We start from the raw sequence: 22772 nt of genomic DNA, 5'->3' as shown, positions 1-22772 counted from the left end.
ACGTGGGATTCGATCCCGGGTCTCCAGGATCACGCCCTGGGCCAAAGGCAGGCGCCAAACCGCTGCGCCACCCAGGGATCCCTGTATTTCACTTTATAGGCAATGGTTATCTCTTAAAATCCAAGCACTGGAGTGCTGTTTGAGGCTGTTCTAGCTGGTTCAAGTCTAGTGCCAAGCTTCTGGGATGGCATTCCTGGCACTGGAAAGTTGGGAACGCATACTGCTACGAGGAAGTCATCTAATAAGGCAGAGGGTATCAGGGTCAGGGAATACTTTCTGGTAGAGCCTATTCAAACTAAGTTGTGTTGAACAAAACAGAATAGCCATATGGAAAGCATTGGATGAAAATAAGGGAATAGTTGACAGACAGAATAGCATGCATGTATGCATGTAGCACAGGTTGAGAATTGAAAAAGAGAAAAGATGGCAGTGGAAAACAGAAGACGGGGAGATGGGCTATAAAGAACAGGTGGAGATAAGACCATGTTGACAGGAAGCAAGAATGGCCAAAGAAATGGATTTATCTGTAAATGGGAGGAAGAGGGCAGAGGGATTTCAAGCTTGTGACTACTTTATTTTCTGTTCTCTTCTCCTCCTGGAGCAAGGAGTTGTGAGAAGGGCAAGGAGTACAAGGAATTGTATGTGTATATGTATAGGTGGAGGGGTGGATGGAGGATGAGAACAAAATGTTTACCTTCCATACATTTTTGTTGATACCAAGTTGAAGTAAGTGGCACACTGGTGCAGCTCCCTTGGTCTGATTTCCAAAAACTGAGGAGGGGCTTTTCTCCACATTCATCTTATTTAAATCTCTGCTTTCATGGTAAAGAAATAATTCAGAATATTCATAAGAGCAATAGAATGAAAACAGATTTTATTGACCTAGATAACCAGTTATGATGTGACTGGTGGATACCAAATGAACATGTTAGCCTGAAAATGCATATTTAAAACATAAAACAGTCAACTCTACTTTGTGCCAAACTCTGTGTGTAGATACATTTCATGCCCTCAAAAAGCCTTGTGATTCATTTAGGGAGACAGAAGCAAAATCTGTGTTTTACAGGTAAGCAAGTAATGTTATCAAAATGCCATGGGAATACAGAGAGGGAATAAAATCATAGCAAGATATGAATAAACGTATTTGAATTAATATAGCTTCTTAAATTATTTCTATCTCATATGCCTGAAGGCCTTCCATGGAAAATCCTAGGTAGAAGGACACTCTTTCTATGTTGCCACCACTCCTGAGTGGACCCGAATAAACAGGTATCACTGGTATTTTAACTTTTTTCTCTGTTCCATATTCCATAGAGATCAGCTTGCCTTCAGCCTGACCAGTTAGACGACACAGGAGGTCTTTGACTTTTTTTTTGCACACATCTGCACTCTGTGAGAGGGAACTTGTATTTTGTGCTTTATTGAAGTATTGCTCTATCTCAGCCTTGCAAACAAGACTATGGAGCCCCTTCTGCTTCCCCAGATAAAAAAGTGTGCTTGCCTGCTTAGACCTGCACATGCTCCTATATTGTCTCTTGAAGTTTCTGTTTAAGGATGAAACATACTTTTCCATGAATTTGGAATCTTCATCTAGTTCTTGATTTTGTGGCCAGAACAGAAGGCAGGCTAAAAAGTAAGGGTTTGGATATTGATGACTTGGTCCTATGGATAGTAACACTTCTCGGAGCTGTTTTTTCAGTATGGGAAGTGGTTGAATGAACTTAGAATGGGGTTTTAGACAATTAAGAATAATGTTGGCTAAAATGAAATTTTGTTTCTCCTTTGTCATTTGCTTTTTTGGGTTTTGCTGCAACAGGAAATTATATTTGTTCACTATATTTTCCATGTTGGTTGCAGCCTCTTTGTGATTTGGGTTAAGATATTCCAGGAGTCCAGAAAACCTATCTGCTCTCAAAGCTTCTAGAGCTTTCCTGCAATTCTCCTCTTGGAGTAACTGGCTCTCTTTGTGCAGTGGACCCGAATCCAAATGGCAGAAAAGTTCCACATATTTCTTGAAACAACGGGTAATTTTCTTGCTTAATGAGATTTCTCCTGTTTCTTTTTGGGTGTTCTTCATTTTCAAAAGAACAAGGTAATCATCAAAAAAGTCAAAACACCTTTTCAAATCTGATTGTAAATTTTCTAAGTAGGATGTGAACTTGTTAAGAGCCAAATAATATTCACATTTTGGATTTGTGGGAATCATTCCCTTTCCTGATAAAAATTCTACCATAGCTTTTTTAGATAATTCATTTTGTTTGAGGAAACAGGGTGTGAGCTGGAGAATCTGAATAGCATAGAGACCAACTTCTATTTCACCAAAAAAGCCGGCTGTGTTGTATGTGTCATATTTTCTTTGCAACGTTTGTTTTGCCCAGGTGTCTGCCCAGGTTTCATAGCCTTTCCGCTCAGTTTGTTCTTGGGATTTTTTGAAAGCTTTTGAGGCATTTTCAGCAGCTTCCAAGAGGCATATTAGATCATTAACTGTAATATCTGTGGAGTTTTTATTTTCATCCAACCACCATTTGATTTGACTTTTGTAGACTTGACCAAGCGTATCTGAAATATATGAATTTTTAGGTGCTTTCTTTTTGGCCTGGTTTGCCCATTCCAGAGCAGTGCCAAAATTCTTCTCTTTAATGTAAAAATATCTTGCTAAGGCCTGACAAATGAACGCATTTTGTGGGAATCGAGTAGCCCCAGCTATCAAGACCTTTTCAATGTCTTCGTTCTGTAAAACTTCAATTAATGGGGCAAACAAAGTGTCTGTTTCATCTCCATATTCCCTGCGCTGTCTCGTAAGCAGAAGAGTTTGCACATCATGTTGAAATTTTTCTCTTCCTATTCCAGAAACATAGAATAAATTCTCATTTAAGATCTTCAATGCAATTTGGCACTTGTTCAAGTCATAGCTTTCTTCCAGTTCTTTCAGACAGGAAATGGCAATCAAAGGATGAATGATGCGCACACCTGTGTATCTCCCATATTCTGTGACTTCTGTGTTTATCAGAAGTGTAGAATAGGCTCCCATCTTGTCCTCTAGGCTTTCGGGTTCCCAGGGCATACTAGTGTATATGATTCCCAAAAATATTTCACACTGTGATACTGAAATTGTAGACTCAGTGACATAAGAGTTGAGTAGAGCCAGGAAAGAAATGAGTTGTCCTTCCTTGCTGTCAACATTCTGTCCTTTTAGGATATTCCTGACTACCTTTTCTATATACATTTTATTAAAATTGCTTTTCATGATCATGAAGGAATAAAAGTTTTCACAGTTCTTATGTTGCTTTTCAATTTCTTCCAGTTTGGCCTCAAAAGCTCTTTGTTCCTTGGAAGAGAGTTGGTAGGTTAGTGCAACACTGTCTGCTAATTTTGCAGTTTCATCAGGATTCTGGGATCTCATGCAGTTTAAGATAATCACCAGTGTTTTTTCATATCTCAAACCCTTCTCTCCCAAAATGGAATCGATGGCATTCTGTAGCACACAAACATTTTCCTGGTCTTCAAAATCATCCACAAGGAGAAGTACGGGAAAGTAATCTTCATGGCTGGTGGCTTTATAGGTAATCAATTTGGTCACTTGTTCTACAATTTCTTCGAAATCAGTTGTTTTGTTTTTTAACACAGCACATCTAAAGTTTTTCTTTAGGTCCCAGAGAACATTCATGGCCAATGTAGTACCTCCACAGCCTGGATGGTGATAAAGATTGATGATTTTTGCAAATTCTGGCTTAGGAGACTCTGCCCAGCACTTTATCAGAACTTTAAGCTTTTCATAACTATCTCTTTTGACAAAAGCTGAAGAATAGTTTTCAGAAGAAAAATAGAAGTTCCACCAGGATACTTTGCCACCTCGATAAAAGTGTTCCTCTTTTAATTTCTTAAATTCTTGGAATTTAGATTTATCTTTCTCTATGTCTGTGTCTTTACATTCATTTTCACAGAGGATTTCCAGTGCAGTCAAGATATCCTCTTCCTTTTTCTCTAAGATAATCGAAGAAAATCCATGGGAGGGCAAAAATCTTCTTAGAGACTGAGTCACTGGTTTTAGTTTAAGGATAGTACTGTTTATCAGTTCTAAATTTAAAGTGGAAATACTGTGGTTTGTTAATTCATCTGCTATTGTCAGTCTGGTTTGTAGCAGATCTTTCCATCGTTGATAAATATGTGAGTTTACACAGATACACAGTATATTTTCCATTCCTTTGAGAGCTTGGTAGAAAGCACAGAAAGTTTCAATGAGGGGATCTCCTGGGCTTTCCACTGGAGAGAGCAATAGAAACACAACCAAAAATTTCCCTCTTGTCATTATATTTTCATCTGTGAGAAATAAAATCAGCTTCCTGACTTCAGAAGCTCTTTCTCTGTGCCATAAATGTGGTTCTAGAGGCTTATAGCTCTCGTTTTTCAAGTCTGACCTGCCATTGCAGAAGATCCAGCTGGTCTGCTGGTAAAGATTCAAACTAGAAATTTTCTCCCTTATGTTGTTTGTCTTTTCTTCAAACTGATTTGGAAAGTGAAGGTTTGCTATTCGGCTTTTTTTGTAAGCTTTGACCACCCCCTTGCTTACAGATTCAGGATCAAACTCCAGCACAGCAAACAATTTCATTTCCTTTAGAAAATCTAAGTTCTTTGTTTGATTTGGATGGCATTTATTTGTCACAAGAATGTACCAGTTGTAGTAGGAATTATCCAGTGAGTCTCGGTTGCCTATGAGGAGTTTAACCAACTTTTGTCCTTCACTCTCCTTCCTATCTGCCTTCATCTCGTATTCTTCTTCAGCCTCTTTTCTAGATGCTACTACTGACGTTAGATTTTGTAAAAATGCTTTTAAATTTAATTCTCGTTGCTTGACATTGGCCAGGATATCCTTACTGCTGGGCCCATCTCTCACAAACAGTGAAAGATCTTGGTTTGGTTTCCAGGTTTCACTTTTACAATTTTGCATTCTAATTAAGAAATACTTTTTTTCACACACAGAATGTTTTGGAATAACATCTACTTCAATGACAAATCTGTCAGACAGTGTATTGTTCTGCAGTAGGACTTCCACAAACCTTGGCTCCCGAATGCACTTCTTGACTTCATTGATCTCGCTTTCTTCAAAATATTGTCTGATCATTATATTGAAGTGGTCAATGAAGGCATCCTTATTGGCGACTTTCACACCAACAATTTGTCCGTGAGGTCTGTTCTTGACTCCAAAATGGATAGTGCCATTGGTGCGAGAATTCATACAAGCTGATGCAAATCGGAAGACTTCATTGCTAAATTTCATTTTAATGTCCTTTTCTGTGGCTGCTTCTGTATTTGTGAGGGCTTTGAACTCATGTATTGGGTCTATGAGATTGAGTGGGCCAGTTTCAGGTTGTAGAACACTATTTTCTATGTAACAATGGCTGTTATGGAACTGATCAAAAGGATATGGCATACAAGTCAACTGTTTAATTCCTAGCTTATCCTCATTTTGGTCTTCAGCGGTTGCTCCCTCATTTAATGCATCTTCTTTCATAAGAATTGATTCTTGCTCTTTTGTATCTCTGGCCTCTCTGAGATCATGATCAATATTGGATAACACTGATTTTTCCTCTTCCTTTTTCATCTGTTGTGGCTTTTTTGGGTGTTCCTTTTTGGAGGGTTTTGTATGATCTAATTGTCCAGAATCCTGATTGTTACTTTCAGAGGAACTGTTATTCAATTTGTTATATTTACGTTTTATCAAAAGTGCTGAACCCCATGGTAGCCCCATTTCTCTAAGGTCCTTCTCAGTTAATTCCTGCAGGACTAATCCAGTTACCTCTTCCCTGAGCAGAATCTGCCCATATTTTTCATCAACATTAAGGTGTTTGGTCACCCATTGTTTCACATGCTCTTTGGTCCAGTCATCGACCACTTCAGGTAGATTTACTTCCTCATTCATTTCAGCTTGCAGTTTTCTTCCTTGGAAAAAGTAATACAATAAGTATTTTAGTATTATACTTTATCATTGAAATCACATAGCCACTTATGTAGTTTGATATAAACAACATATATAAAATACTGTTCAAGGCTGACTCTTAAAATTACTTGATATTTTAAAAAAATTTTATAGAACTTATACATTACACAAAAAACAAATAATCTAATTAAAAATGGGCAGAAGACATGACTAGACATTTTTCCAAAGACATACAGATGGCCAACAGACACATGAAAATATGCTTGTCATCACTCATTATCAGGAAATGTAAATCAAAACTACAATGAGAAATAAGATGAAGATGGCAGCAGAGTAGGAGGACCCTAGTTTTGTCACATCCCACAAACACAATTGGATAATATTAAATTATCCTAAATACTCCAGAAATCAACCTAAAACACCAGAATACACATTTTTTTTTCAAATGCACACTACATTCTCCAGGATAAATCTACTATTAGGTCATAAAACAGGCCTCAACAAATACAAAAAGATTGGAATCATACCATATTCCTTTTCTGACCATAACACTATGAAGCTAGAGCCAGCCACAAGAAAAAAAATTGGAAAGATCACAAAAACATGGAGGTTAAACAACATGCTACTAAACAATGAATGCGTTAACCAAGAAATCAAAGAAGAAATTAAAAAGTACATAGCAAAAATGAAAATGAAAACACAACCCTCCAAAACCTTCTAGATGCAGCAAAAGTAGTCCTAGGAGGGAAGTATACAGCAATACAGGCTTACCTTAAAAAGCAAGAATAATCTCAAATAAACAATCTAACTTTACACCTAAAAGAGCTAGAAAGAGAACAACAAACACAGCCTAAAAGCCAACAGATGGAAGGTCATAATAAAGATTAGAGCTGAAATAAATGATACAGAAACTAAAAACACAGTAGAATAGATCAATGAAACCAGGAGCTGGTTCTTTGAAAAAAAAAAAAAAAACTAATAAAATTAATGAATAAAATAAACATTTAGCCAGACTTATCAAAAAGAAAACAGAAAGGACCCAAATCATTTACCATGATCAAATGAGATTTATTGACCTGGGTTCAATATTTGCAAATCAATCAGCATGAACGTCACATTAACAAAAGAATAAATAACTGGGGTACCTGTGTCACTCAGTTGGTTAAGTGTCTGACTTTTAATCTTGACTTAGGTCATGATCTCAGGGTTGTGAGATCCAGCCCCACATAGGGCTCTGAGTTGGGTATGGAGCCTGGCTTAAGACTCTCCCTCTGTCCCTCTCCTCCCCCAAAAAGAAAAGAATGTCTACATACCATATGATCATTTCAATAGATGCAAAAAAAAATAAAATAAAATAAAAGCATTTGACAAGGTACAACATTCATTGTTGTAGAAACTCTCAACATGATAGAAACTCTCAACAAAGTAAGTTTAGAGGGAACCTACCTCTCAATATATAAAGGCCATATATGAAAAACCCACAACTAACATCATCTTCAATGCAAAAAAACTGAGAGCTTTTATAACATGGTCAAGAACAATGGGGGGATATACACTCTCACCACTATTATTTAACATATACTGAAAGTCCTAACCCCAGCAATCAGACAACACAAAGAAATAAAAGGGATTCAAATCTGTAAGAAAGCAATAAGACTTTCACTATCTGCAGATGACATGATATTCTCTATAGAAAACCTGAAAAATTTCACCAAAAAACCCCTGCTAGAATAAATGAATTCAGTAGAGTTGCAGGATACAAAATCAACATACAGAAATTTGTTGCATTTCTATACAGCATAATGAAACAGCAGAAAGAGAAACTAAGGAACTAATCCCATTTACAACTAAAACAATAAGATACATAGGAATAAACCTAACCAAAGAGGTGAAAAATCTGTTACTCTGAAAAGAATAAAATGCTGATGAAAGAAACCAAAGGTGATACAAAGAAATGGAAAGACATTCCATACTCATGGATTGGAAAAACAAAGATTGTTAAAATGTTGACACTACCCAAAGCAATCTACACATTTAATGCAATCCCTATCAAAATACCAATAGCATTTTTCACAGAACTGGAATAAATGATCCTAAAATTTGTATGGAACCACAAAAGACCCCCAATAGTCAAAGAAACCTTGTAAAAGAAAAACAAAGTTGGAGGCATCACAATCCTGGACTTCAAGTTATATTACAAAACTGTAGTGATCAGTATAGTATGGTACTGTCACAAAAATAGACACACAGATCAATGGAACAGAATAGAAAACCCAGAAATGAACCCACAACTATATAGTCAGTTAATCTCCAAAAAAGCAGGAAAGAATACCCAGAGGGAAAAGTCTCTTAAACAAATGGTACTGGGAGAACTGGATAGCTACATGTAAAAGAATGAAGTTGGGTCACATTCTTACCAAACAAAAATAAATTCAAAATGGATTAAAGACCTAAATATGAGACCTGAAACCACAAAAATCCTTCAGGAGAACACAGGCTGTAACCTCCTTGACATCAGCTGTGGCAACTTCTTTCTAGATATGTCTCCTCAGGCAAAGGAAACAAAAGTAAAAATAAACTATTGGGACTTTATCAAAATAAAAAGCGTTCACATAGTGAAGGAAACAATCAACAAAACTAAAAGACAACCTACTGAATGGGAGAAGATATTTTCAAATGACATATCAGATAAAGGGTTAGTATATAAAACACAGAACTTACAGAGCTGAACACCCAAAAAATGAATAATCCAGTTAAAAACAGGCGAAGATATGAATAGACATTTTTCCAAAGAAGACATCCAGATGGCCAACAGATATGAAACAATGCTCAACAGCATTGATCATCAGGAAATACAAATCAAAGCTACAGTGAGATATCCCCTCGCACCTGTCAGAATGGTTAAAATCAACAACATAAGAAACAACAGGTGTTGGTGAGGATGTGGAGAATGGGGAACTCTCTTGCAGTGTTGGTAGGGATGCAAACTGGTGTAGCCACTCTGGAAAACATACGGAGGTTCCGCAAAAAGTTAAAAATAGAAATACCCTGGGATCCCTGGGTGGCTCAGTAGTTTGGCCTGAGGCATGATCCTGGAGTCCCAGGATCCAGTCCCTCATTGGGCTTCCTGAATGGAACCTGCTTCTCCCTCTGCCTATGTCTCTGCCTCTCTCTGTGTCTCTCATGAATAAATAAATAAAATCTTAAAAAAAATTAGAAATACCTATAATGCAGCAATTGCATTACTAGGTATTTACCAAAAGAATACAAAAATACTAATTCAAAGGGATATATGCATCCTAATATTTATAACAGCATTATCTATAATAGCCAAACTATTGAAGCAGCCCAAGTATACATTGACTGATGAATGGATAAAATAAGTGGTGTGTGTATGTGTGTATATATATATATATGTATATATATATACAAACACACATATATATGGTGTTCTCTTAACATTTCTGAAAATTAATTTTGACTTAATATGTTCTCCATGTTAAAAAAGAACATTTCAGATAAGACTAAAATCTCTTTTTATCATATCTGTGATCCCAATCTCTTTCTCCTACCCTATAGGAATGCTATTCTTAATTTGGTAATGTTCTTATATATATAATATATATATTTATATACATAAAATGAAATATAGCTGCCATGAAAGAAATTGAAATCTTGCCATATGCAACAACATGGATAGAGCTAGAGAGTATTATGTTAAGTGAAACAAGTTAGTCAGAGAAAGACAAGTACCATAGGATTTCATTCATATATGGAATTTGAGAAAGAAAACAAATGAGCAAAGAGGGAGGAAAAAGAGAGAGAAAGGCAAATCAAGAAACAGATTCTTAATTTTAGAGAAAAAAATTTATGGTTACCACAGAGGAGGTGAGTGAGGGGATGGGTAAAATAGGTGATGGGGATTAAGGAGTGCACTTGTTATGATGAAAACCAGGTGATGTATGGAAGTGTTAAATTACTATATTGTACACCTGAAACTAAGATAACAGTGTACAGTAACTGGAATTAAAATAAAAACTTTAAAAAACTAATGAGATATCATGTCACACCTCTCAGAATGGCTAAACTCAGCAATATAGGAAACAACAGGTGTTGGTGAGGATATGGAGAAAGGGGAACCCTCTTATAATGTTAGTGGGAATGCAAACTGCTGCAGCCACTGTAGAAAACAGTAAGGAGTTTCCTCAAAAAATTAAAAATAGAATTACTATATGATCTAGTAATCCCACTACTGGGTATTTACCCAAAGAATATGAAAATACTAATTTGAAAAGATATATGCACCCCAATGTTTATTGCAGCATTATTTATAACAAATTATGGAAGCAACCCAAGTGTCCATTGATAGATGAATGGATAAAGATGTGATATATATATAAAATGGAATATTATTCAGTCACAAAAAATAATGAGATACTGCCATTTGCAACAAGATGGATAAATCTAGAAGGTATAATGCTAAGTGATATAAATCAAAGAAAAATAAATACCATATGATTTCACTCATGTGGAATTAAAGAAAAAAAAAACAAAAGAACAAAGGGAAAAAGAGACAAACCAAATAACAGACTCTTAACTATAGAAAATTCATGGTTACTAGAGGGGAGGTGGGTGGGGATGGGTGAAATAGGTAGTGAGAATTAAGAGTACAATTATCATTATGAGCACTGAGTGATGTACAAAATTGTTGAATCACTATATTGTACACCTGAAACTAATATAATACTCTGTTAAGTATGCTGGAATTAAAATTATACTGTAATTAAATTAAAATTTAAAAACAAACAATTTCAGCCTAAATTATTTATGTGAGACTAACGAAGTTACATATTTTGCTGAATTGCAAGAACTCAATATCCCGGAACACCCTAGAGCAGGGATTCTCAACTTTGGCTGAGCATTAGAATCACCTGGGGCTTCACATTCTGAGATTCTAATTGGTTGAGGGAATGGGAGTGGAGTTCAAGCATTAGTGTTTTTAAAAAATTTGTCAGTGTCATTTTGTTGTGCAGATGAGTTTGAGAGCAGTTCTCAAAATGTAATCTCTAGATCAGCAGCTCTTGGGAGCTTGGTAGAAATGTCAGGTCCCAGTCCAGACGTAGTGAATCAGAATTTAAAAGGGAAAATAAAGTGACTTCTTGGTGGGAATGTGAAATGGTGCAGCCACTCTGGAAAACTGTGTGGAGGTTCCTCAAAGAGTTAAAAGTAGACCTGCCCTACGACCCAGCAATTGCACTGCTGGGGATTTACTCCAAAGATGCAGATGCAATGAAACGCCGGGACACCTGCACCCCGATGTTTCTAGCAGCAATGTCCACAATAGCCACACTGTGGAAGGAGCCTCGGTGTCCATCGAAAGATGAATGGATAAAGAAGATGTGGTTTATGTATACAATGGAATATTACTCAGCCATTAGAAACGACAAATACCCACCATTTGCTTCAACGTGGATGGAACTGGAGGGTATTATGCTGAGTGAAGTAAGTCAATCGGAGAAGGACAAACATTATATGTTCTCATTCATTTGGGGAATATAAATAATAGTGAAAGGGAATACAAGGGAAGGGAGAAGAAATGTGTGGGAAATATCAGAAAGGGAGACAGAACATAAAGACTCCTAACTCTGGGAAACGAACTAGGGGTGGTGGAAGGGGAGGAGGGCGGGGGGTGGGGGTGAATGGGTGACGGGCACTGAGGGGGGCACTTGACGGGATGAGCAGTGGGTGTTATTCTGTATGTTGGCAAATTGAACACCAATAAGAAAGAAATTTATTATAAAAAAGGAAAACAAGAAAGTGAAAATATTATATGGGTAAGTGGATTAAAAGCATTATCAAGCAAAACAAAAATATTAAACTATAATGAGAAAATACAAACATTTCAAAAGATTTGTAATTTTTTGAATGAAAGATTTAAAGATCCTAGGTTTTTATTTACCAAGTCACAAAGTCTAGCCACATTGTGAATTTGACCCATCTGTGTTTGGGGTTTCTTGTAAAAACTTTTCCAGAAGATCTTCTTGAGGTCATATGTGAAGAATGAGCTAAACCAAGGCCTTAGCCGATAACCTTATGACCAGCTAGAGTAGAAATGCATACTAGTCATTTATGGTGTGAAGATCATAAGCACACTAGAATAATTTACCCTGTCTATAGGCATGCAACCGTTGGGCATAGCAGCTTCTGCTTGCTTGCATAAAACTCTTCCTGGTGCCTTAGAGTCCTGAATCCTCTTAGTCACTTTGACTTCATTCTAAAGGACACACTTAGTCCTGAGCCAATTAGCGAACTATGAGCAACTGGCACAAGGAACATCATAAACATATTTCAGATAATCAATTCCATTCACTTATAGTGTAGACGGAAGAGATCTTAGAATTAGCATACATATCACAACCAGAGATAAATATCATTTGTTTATTCACTTGACAAATATTTATTGAGCACCTATAAGGCATCAGGCTCAAGAAAACTAGTGGTGACCAAGAGATATGTCAAGTTCTTTCATAGTATTTAGAGTTCAATAGAGAAATTTTTAAAAAGAAAGAACCATACACTGAAACATACGAAACATTTTATCATGACAAATTGTGATAGTGCTTTGTGTAAGACACAATAAGGGGCAAAGGACTGGGATCTGTGAGGAGAGGAGTATCACTAGGAGGAAAGGGGGACACTGGGCAGGTGAAGTGAAAGCAGAGCTCTGGAGTAGGGTAGGAGCCAGGGAGAGGGAGCAAGTCAGGGGAACAGAATGAAGGGAGTAAGGAATATCTACCTGGTGGGATTTCCAAAGGCCTATCTAGTGGGTCCAAGAAGGTGGGTATGGTGGTGCTCTGCAGTGGGCTCTCTGTGCTTCTGTACCCACAGCCAGATGCTGGGCCTGCCAAAGAGAATTCCTGGGCAGAGGGAGTCACTGACCAGGGAATGACTGACTAGAAAATCCTGGATTTTGAACCCGGGAACCTGCAGGCTAATCCCTGATCCTCCTGTCTTCTCTGCAGAATCCTTAAGTGTCATCACAGATAAGAACGAAGGGAGCGTTTCTACCTTACTTGTTTATAAGCACTATATGGAGCTGATAGTATAAGCAGTTATTAATAAGTATGTTCCTGGGACACCTGGGTGGCTCAGTGGTTGGGCGTCTGCCTTCTGCTCAGGGCGTGGTCCTGGGGACACCAGATGGAGTCCCACGTCAGGCTCCCCTCAAGGAGCCTGCTTCTCCCTTTGCCTGCGTCTCTGCCTCTCTGTGTATCTCTCATAAATAAAATAAAATCTTTAAAAAAAAGTATATTCCTAATGAAAGATTTTTTTTAAAGGCCTCTAATTTAAAAAAGAAAGATTTTATTTATTTTTTTGACACAGAGATCACGAGCAGGGGGAGTGGCAGGCAGATGGAGAGAGAGAAGCAGTTGAACCTCCTGTTGAACCAGGACCCCAATGCAGGGCTCAATTCCAGGACCTCGGGATTATGACCTGAGCCAAAGACAGACACTTAACTCACTGAACCACGTAGGTTCCCCTAATGAAAGGTTTTTTGAAGTCACTTTGGAGAAAAGGCTGAATAAAAAGTGACTAGTATATTATTTTTAAATTTAGTCTTAAAATGTCTCATACTTTAAGAATTTGCTGAATACTTGCTTTTTATATATTTTAATGTATTTTGACCCCTTTTGTATTGGCTGTCGAAGGGAAGAGGCACTCATGCCCTCAGACACTATTCTCATCACAATTTTTGGTGGCTCCATAGATACCTAGATGATCCTTCACTACACTGGCCTTTCTCCCTCTTGACTGCCTCTCATCCAATGATCTTGACCTCCCCCCAATTCCATTCTTATGGTCACACCATTGACCTTTGCACAACTGTCATGGTTTGAACTGTGACCAACACCCCAAATTCATGTGTTTGTGATAGGTAAAATGGGGTCATTTATGTCAAGGGGTTTTAAAATAGAGCCAAGAAGCCATTAAGGGAGATGGGCCTTTTGCATGTCCTCACTGTGGAATCATGAGCTTTTAAATTGGGCCAATAGAAAATATTTTAAGGACTCAGTCCTAACATTTAAATTTGCTGCTTGCTAGGAAGAGGTTTTACTTAGTGATAGCCTTAGCAATCAGTTCTATTCAATCAAGATTAGCTTTCTACCACCAATACCAATAAAAAAAATTCTTTGTAAGCAATGTACATAGGCATTTTCTTTTGCCTGAAAAACCCCTGACTTTTGCTTAGTGGGGTACTATTTGGGTTGCTACCCAAATCTGTGTACTGAAAATTGCAATTCTTTGATTCCGAATAAACACTCTTGCTTAATTATTGCCTCCTGACAAGTTTAGGTTGATGTGACAAAGTCCTAGCCCCAGTACCTTGGAGTATGACCTTTTTGGACATAGATTCATTGCAAATGTTAACATGAAAAAGCCATTAAAAAGTGGGCCCTAATTCAATATCTTTACAAGAAAGGGAAATTTAGACACTGAAGGCACACACAGTGAGAATGCTACATGCAGAAGGCAGAAATTGGGGTGATCTATAAACCAAGGAATGCCAGAGATTGCCATAAAATCACCAGAAGCTAAAGGAGAGTCAGGGAATTCATTCTCTTTCACAGCCCACAGAAGGAACCGACCCCACCAACATCTTGATCTTGAAGACTCCCAGCCTCCAGAACTGTGAAACAGCAGATTTCTGTGGTTTGAGGCAGGCAGTTTGTGATACTTTGTTATAGAAGCCCCAGTAAACTAACAGAATCACCAATAGCTACAGGCCTTTCAACATCTCAGGTTCAAATATCTCCCTCTCCCCAAGATCTCCTGCCCTTTAGACTCGCTACCCTTATTTATTTTTTTTTAAAGATTTTATTTATTTATTTATTTATTTATTTATTTATTTATTTAAGAAGGAGAGAGAGAGACAGAGAGAAAGACAGAGAGACAGAGACAGAGACAGAGAGAGAGAAACAGAAAGGAGGGGCAGCGGGAGAGGGAGAGAATCTCAAGCAGAGTCCCCGCCAAAAAACAAGAGTTGGACGCTTAACCACTGAGCCATCCAGGAACCCCTAGACTCATTACCTTTAGTGCTCAAACTCTAGTATTTCTTTAATACCAAGACCTACAACTCACCGGTTTGAGAGATTCTATTACTTCCTCACTCCTGGCCTCATACCCTCACATCTCCTCACTATCTCTCCCTCGTAACTAACTTGGTTTTTTTGTTTGTTCATTATAATAATATGTTTTCTCCTCCTTCTTCTTGTACTCTGCCTGTGTCAGCTCAGTGGAACATGGCTGGACAATGACCCTCCAGAACTTGACTGGTCTCACTTTAAAGTCATGACCACTGTCCTCCAGTGGGCTGTTAATGCTCTGAGTTAACATGCTGTTTCCCTGATGTATTCACTCTCTCACTGTCCTAAATGGCTCTTGCACACATTCTCCTCTCTCATCAAATCTCCAACATCTCCTCACCATTGTTTCTTTCCACTTTAACACTGCTTCTTATTGCAACTGGGAAACTGAAGCAATCAGAAGAAAGCTTCCCTGAGCTCTTAAAACCATATTTACCACCTTCCTGGTTCTTGACTTTTCTTCTGTTACTAGGACCATACATTCTATTTTAGTCTCTGTTCTCTGAATGGACTTTCCAAACCTCTTGCTCTGGAGAGGAGATCTGCACATCTCTGGACATCTCCTCTGGAGATGCTCTCATCAGACTTGGTTTGTCCAGGTCCGTGACACTATCTTCTCTTAGAGTCCTTTCTCACCTTTTCCTCTGGTCACCCCAAAGGAAAAGCTGTAGATTTTCTTTCCTGATTTAGCTAGTGATAATGGCAGTTCCATTAGACTCCAGCACTGTCCAAGAAGCAGCATATGAAGGATTTCCTGCTTATCAGCTACTACATGCCCAGAGACACATGTGTGTATATGTATGTCTAATGTGGGGAAGGTGGAAGGACTCATCCTTGTTATATCTCCCAGAGACACTGCATCCCCCTCATTTTCTTCTTTATTGTTTGAATTGTGTCAGGAACCAGAGGAAGATGGGAGCATTCTTCTGAATTTGGAATAGCACTGTCCTCCCTAAATCTGTATTTTTTATCTCTACTTTATCTCACAGGCTCCCCCATTGCTCAAAGATGAAGACTTTTTATAACATCAAAAAATTTCTCAGCTGCTCACTGCTGTGGTGGGAGCTGAGAAGATACATAATGATCTGAATTTACTATATATTTGACAACACTTTCACATGAATTTTGCATTCTGTCAATAATACCAGCATCTTATATAGTCTATGAAACATATTTGGTTGGAGCCATGTATTTAATTCAAGGTGACCATGACATGTGCAAAAACATTTTTCTAATGCTTTGGTATATCTCTGTGGCCCAGTGTTTTCAACCTTGTTTTGGGTGATGATTTGTTAATTTTTATAGAACTTTAATGTATTTCACTGTTCTGAGGCTTACAAAGTCCTTTCATGAACATTTGATTAGATTTACATCTGGAGTGTTGGCATATTTTTTAAACATGAGGGACATTTAAGTTTGGCAAGAAGCTGCATAGTGTAAATAAAGGGGGAAGGGGCCCTGACCAGGGAAACAATTTCTTGATGAAATGTGTCTCCTTTTAGCCAACCTGTTTTTATTGTATAGGAGCATGACATTAGAACCAGTGTTGTCTTGGTTGGTGTTTGCTTTTGTTTTGATTCTTCAAAAGTAAAGTACATGAAACCTCTGTGTCTAAAATGGATAAGGGTGTTGCTCTGTTTGGAGCTGGGGAGAAGACTTCTACCTTAATTCCTTTATTCTGTTGTGGAAAATTTTTGAACCCTGGAATTTTCCTTATAAGCACTTGATTTCAGGACCCATTCCTTAAGGACTTTTATCTCCTCTCTTTGGGGCTGATCAAGAAGGATCAAACTACCTGCTTTTAGGGCAAGCATTGGTGCTCACTCCCATCTCCAGGAAGCTGGGCCTCCACGCTCCACAGATATCTTTACCTCTTGGAAAGAATGCTCACAATCAGAGACCAGCCGGCCTATGCCTTGTTGTAATGTTCTTCAGAACTGAAACTGCCAAGCAAGGTAGTTACCTTTTCTGAAAATGCATGTTATAATGATATATTTCTTCCCATAGACTTTGTACAAGCTAGTTGTGAAGGAAAGCCTTAAAGAAAATGATTGATCTTTAACTTTTGATATCATCTTGAGTTCTATAGGACAGAGTTTGGCATAGCTGCACATGGTTGCAATTTTCTAAACAGGTTCGTATGTTTCAAGTCCTGATCTCTGATCTACATTCTATTTAGGTCTTTCTAGCTTCATCTCCAGAGTCTTCTACCTCTAGAAATACTCTGCACCATACTCGCTAGAAGGTGTCTTTTTTTTTTCTTTTAAAGATTTATTTATTCATTTTAGAGAGGGGGGAGGCAGAGGAACAGAGAGGGGAGAGAAACAGACTCCCTGCTGAACTCAGAGCTTGACTCTGCATGATGACCCCAACTCCGAGATCACAACCTGAGCTGAAATCAAGAGTCAGATGCCCAACTGACTGAGCCACCCATGTGCTGCTGGAAAATTTCTTTTTAAAGAATTTTGCAGTCAGTGAAAATTACATCTAGTGATATACATATGTGAAAACAGCAAAATTTCTCCTTTCTTTTAGAATTAATTCATTAGAAAATAGCTCATGTACACTTGAAAATATATTCAATTTCAAAGCTCTGCTTTAGTTTTTAGAATTAGTTTTTAAAGAAAGTTGATGAAGCAGATATCTTTAATGATTAGAAACTTACCAGGACTTTTCTGAAAACTTCCCTTTTTTTTTGAAAACTTCCTTTTTATAGCAACAACTTGAAATAAATCTTTATGAGGTTCTTTGGTCTCAATCTGTTAGATTAGTTGCCTTTTCTTAAAAATTTGCAAGTCAGGCAGCCCTGGTGGCTCCGCGGTTTAGCGCCTGCCTTCAGCCCAGGGCCTGATCCTGGAGACCCAGGATTAAGTCCCACGTCCGGCTCTCTGTGTGGAGCCTGCTTCTCCTTCTGCCTGTGTCTCTGCCTCTCTCTCTCTCTCTCTACCCCCTCTGGCTTTCATGAATAAATAAATTTTAAAAATCTAAAAAAAAAAAATTTGCAAGTCATGTCCATGAAATCATCTATGTATGAGGGAGTAGAGGTATAGGCAGAACAGATCTGTTCCTTTTCCAGTTTTGCCTTTTGTTGAGAATCTGTTACAACAACAACAAAAAATGATATCACAGAAAATTAAAATTCAGTTGATTGTACTGTTGCTTAGAAAGTGTTCATGAGACAGATCCCCTGGCAAGTTTCTATTTGTTTTTTTGTATCTTTTTTTATTGGAGTTCGATTTGCCAACATATCCAAGTTTCTACTGTGAAAAATTTCAAACATATAGAAGATTTGAAAGAGTAATGAAAAGAACATCCTCCACAGAGATGGTGTCTCTTCCTATATTTAAATCCTTTTATAAATTAGATAAACATCCAAAAATATGTTGCAGGCATTTTATCTCCTCCCACATTCCACATTTGATGTGAAGCACATCCTGTAGGTGGTCTCTTCAAACCACATCCCATATCTGATCACCAACTACTACCTCCACCACTATTAACCTGTGCAAGCCCCCACTTCTCTTCTGGATGACACTTATTTCCTTCTTGCTATTATTGATCCTGCTGGGGACTTCTTCAAAATAGCAGCAAGACTCACCCTGTGCAAATGTAAATAACACTCCAGTATTCTGTTCAATCCCTCCAGTGGCTTTCCATTTTCCATTTGACTCAGAGTGAAAGCCCAGTTCCTTATTATAAACTATAAGGCCTCACATGACCTGACACCCTGCTACCCCTCAGATATGACATCTTATTTTCATTTCCCTTTCTAAATCTGGTCTAGCCCCCTTGTTGTTTCTTGCAGGCAGAACCTGCTTCTACTTCTGGCCTTGTGCCCAGTTGGTCTCCCAGGGAGATCCCTGGGTACCTGCAGGGCTCCCTCCCTCCCTTCTCTCAGGCCTATCATCTCCTGTCTTCTCATTGAGGCATGCTTGTCCAGGCTGCAGAAAACTTCATTCCCTCCCCTGGTTTCTTTCTTTCTTTTTCCCTTTAAATATATATATATATATTTAGAATTTATCACAATAAAATAATCTGTATACTCCCATATACTCCTACTCATTTATCTTGTTTCTTTTTCTGTCTCCACCCATTATTCTGTCTATTTCATGAAGACAAAGATTTTGTACATTTTGTTCACTATTTTATAGTGCCAAGCACAGAGTAAGCTTCTTAACAAAAATTTGTTGAATGAATAACATTGTCTCATGGTAGGTTAAAATAATGAATTTTTGAAAGCTCTTGAGTTAGCAATGTCTTCTGAGTCAAAGGACCAAAGGCCTTTGCTCATTTCACTAGGGCAATTATTCCTCTTGGCTTGAATCCCAGACAGAAATCTAAAAATATGTTTACTGTGTTGCTCATTAGGCCAGAACTAACTCTAGCTCCAATCATCTGGTCACAAAGAAGGGAAAGGAAATTTGTCAAAGGAAAGAAAACTTAATAAGTATGTTTTCTGCTCCCAGTCCTTCTAGGTAACCCAGTTTCATAACATCGTGTATCATTTCTGCTATGTCACTTACAGCTCCCCAAATAAGGTAATTTCTCATACTGGCCTAAGGCCTCTCTTCTGGGTCCTTCGTGTTGGGGCTCCTCCATACCTCTGCTGCTCTCATTTGCTACCTGTGCTCTGGAGAGCTGATCTCCTGAGGAGGGTCTTACCCCCTTCCACAGACATGGTCTTCAGATCTGCTGCAATACCTTCTCTTAGCCAGAGTCCTCTTTTAGTAATTGAATTATCTACCCCACTCTCTGGATATCCTAAATACTGAGAAGACAGACTCCAGATTTTCTCTTTTGTTTTAGGCAGTATCACAATTCCAATAAGGCCTAATATTCTACAATTAAAAAAATTTTTTTTAGTAAGCTCTATACCCAACATGGGGCTCAAACTCATGACCCCAAGATCAAGAGTCAAATGCTTTTCTGACTGAGCCAGCCAGGAGCCTTTTTAAATTTTTTTGAAAATGTATTTTCTTTTTTCAAGGCTCAACATTCTAGAAATGAAGCAGCACATCAGGAATTTCCTTCTGCAGTATGTCCCTTTTTCTTACAGCTTTTAGGCTCTATACACACCCAGTGACTCACTGCGTGGGGGAATTTTGTGCTACCTAGTAGATGACCGCTTCCTCTCACTTCTTTTTGTTCAGATTCTGACAATAGGTACCAGAGAGACAGAAGAACCTCTTCTCAGATAAGGTCTACAGAAATTTATTCCCCAAATATGGAGTCTTCTTTGGTGTAGTGGAAAAATCAGCAATACATTGTCTTAAAATGATATATTAAACTCTTTAATAATATTCTTGAACTTATTATAATGTCACAGGTTTCTCAACCCCCTTCTTCTCTCATGAAAGCAATTGTAAACATATGATGATTTGAACCTATCATATTCAATAATACATTTTTAAAAAAGATTTTACTTATTTATTCATCATTGACACACACACATAGAGAGAGAGGCAGAGACACAGGCAGAGGGAGAAGCAGGCTCCATGCAGGGAACCCGACATGGGACTTGATCCTGGGACTCTAGGGTCACACCCTGGGCCAAAGGCAGGCACTAAACCCACTAAGCCACCCAGGGATCCCCACAATAATACTTTTAAAATAGTTTATACTGTATCAGTTACAAGAGCATCTGCATATATATGTTGTTGGAGCTAAGTAAAGATCAAAATGACTGGTGTGGACAAATTTTGAGACTGACTTGACATAATTCTTGGCTTCCTAGGGGCCCTCATCTTCCTGTTTTGAAACAATTATGAACACAAATCTTATCAGTAATAACGTTAATTACTGGTAAAGGAGCTATAGGATGCCATTCTCCAGCAACTACTCCAGTTTTCTCTCTTTAGGTATTGAACAAGAAGACCAAATCATCAGAGCCTTTAGGGTCAAGCACTGGTGCCCACCCACCCTCGTCTCACAGGGTTCTCAGAGCACCCCAGATGCCTATGCCCCGAGGAGTTCTGTTCTGCAGGACTTGGGAGGAGAGATACTGTAGAACACTGATGCTAGTCTGGGAGGGCTACACATACCCCGCCTGCAGTTCTGACAAAATGAAACCACATACGAGCAAGTTAAGTTTCATTTCCTGAAGTTAAGTTTCTATTTCAGTTTTTAACCAGATTGCTCTAAAAAAAAGAATGTGAAGGGAATTCTTACAAAGAAAAATAACACTTTGGATGAAGAGTGTTATCTTTGATTAAAGGTAAAGCTTCTAATGACATCTTAAGTTATGAAAGACAGAATTTTATATTATTGCTCATGACCACAAGTTCCTTTACAATCTTTAATGTTTACATTCCCGAACTTTGCATTGTTTCTCTGTTGCCTTTCCTACTGCCCTAATATGACCAGGAAACTTCTCACCACTCATTTAATGGTACATTTCTTTTTATTTTTATTTATTTTTTTGGTACATTTCTTTTTAGAAGAGCATTTACAAAGTTAGCCTCAGTTAAATATGTCAATATGTATTTAATCCATTGATATTTCTAATTACTTTCAATAAATTTACAATCATTTATATATGAACACATGTATTTATATAAAAAGTACAGCTAGAGTTTAGAAATAGCTATCCCACAGGCAGAAAATATAAAAGTTTAATGATGTAATAACTTACCAGGATTTTTTGGAAAACTTCCTTCTTTTTATATCAGGAACTTGAAGCAGTTGATTTTAACCATCGTTTTCTCAATCCTTTCCTAATGGCCAGGAGACAAAAGATTGTTAAGATCCTTTTAAAAAACTAAGCAATAAGTTGTGGAGTTCTCTCTCCTGAGACTCAGACTCCTCTGAGGGTGTGTAAAATCTACAGTGAAAAAGCAGAAGGAGGAAGTAGAAATGTAGAGAGTTTCAGTTTTGCTTAAGAGTGGTTTATTTGGATTTGGAAGGATGTGAAATATCAAAAAGGTAACATCACAGAAAATTATTAAAAAATTGAACCATTGCTTAGAAACTGTTCATCAGACAGAATTTTAAGTCATAAAAGTTATGAAATTGCAGTGAAAGAACACTTACCGAAAAAAAGAAATAAATACAGGGGAGAACATTAAAATCTCAATGTGATCTAAGTGCGTGTTATGGGATGAATGGTGTTCCTCCAAAATTTATACGTTGAAGTCCTAACAGAACAAGACTGTATTCGGAGAAGGGTCTTTAAAGAGATAGTTAGGTTAAAAGCAGGTTGCTAGAGTGGGCTGTAATCTAACATGTCTGGTGTCTCTGTAAGAAGAAATTAGGACACAAATACACAGAAACAGAAAAGACCATATGAACCATCTATAAGCCAAAGTGTTTCTCAAAGTTGTCATATCAGTTTATACTTCATTAGGTAGTAGGTTAAAAGTTTTCCTTATTCTTTTTTTTTATTTTAATGATTTTATTTATTTATTCATGAGAGACACACACACACACAAAGAGAGAGAGAGAGAGAGAGAGGCAGAGACACAGGTAGAGGGAGAAGCAGGCTCCATGCAGGGAGCCTGATGCGGGACTCAAGCCCGAGTCTCCAGAATCATGCCCTGGGCGGAAGGCGGCACTAAACCACTGAGCCCCCCGGGCTGCCCCAGTTTTCCTTACTCTACATCCTTGCTAACTCTTGGTATTAAGACACTTTCTAATTTTTGTCATTCAAATTCATGTGATATATCTTGTTGTGGTTTTAATTTCCATTTCCC

The 22772-nt window shown here is 37.9% G+C and overlaps 2 protein-coding genes across 3 annotated transcripts in view; one reads left to right on the top strand and one right to left on the bottom strand.

Moving 5' to 3' along the window:
* LOC144288918 (uncharacterized) overlaps positions 1-22772 on the top strand; it is a 255559-nt gene that overhangs the window by 174152 nt on the left and 58635 nt on the right. The gene's annotated exons all lie outside the window — the stretch shown is intronic.
* Positions 858-21927, bottom strand: SAMD9L (sterile alpha motif domain containing 9 like). The gene is made up of 2 exons (XM_077856939.1): positions 21716-21927; positions 858-5940 (listed from the first exon to the last, which is right to left on the bottom strand). Exon 2 carries the CDS (start codon positions 5918-5920, stop codon positions 1163-1165), a length of 4758 nt encoding a protein of 1585 aa, XP_077713065.1. The 5' UTR covers positions 5921-5940; positions 21716-21927; the 3' UTR covers positions 858-1162.

The sequence above is a fragment of the Canis aureus genome, chromosome 18 (assembly GCF_053574225.1).
Source record: "Canis aureus isolate CA01 chromosome 18, VMU_Caureus_v.1.0, whole genome shotgun sequence".
NCBI classification, from domain to species: Eukaryota; Metazoa; Chordata; class Mammalia; order Carnivora; family Canidae; genus Canis; species Canis aureus.
Note: the sequence above shows the minus strand (reverse complement) of the source record. Positions and strands in the feature narration are given on the sequence as shown.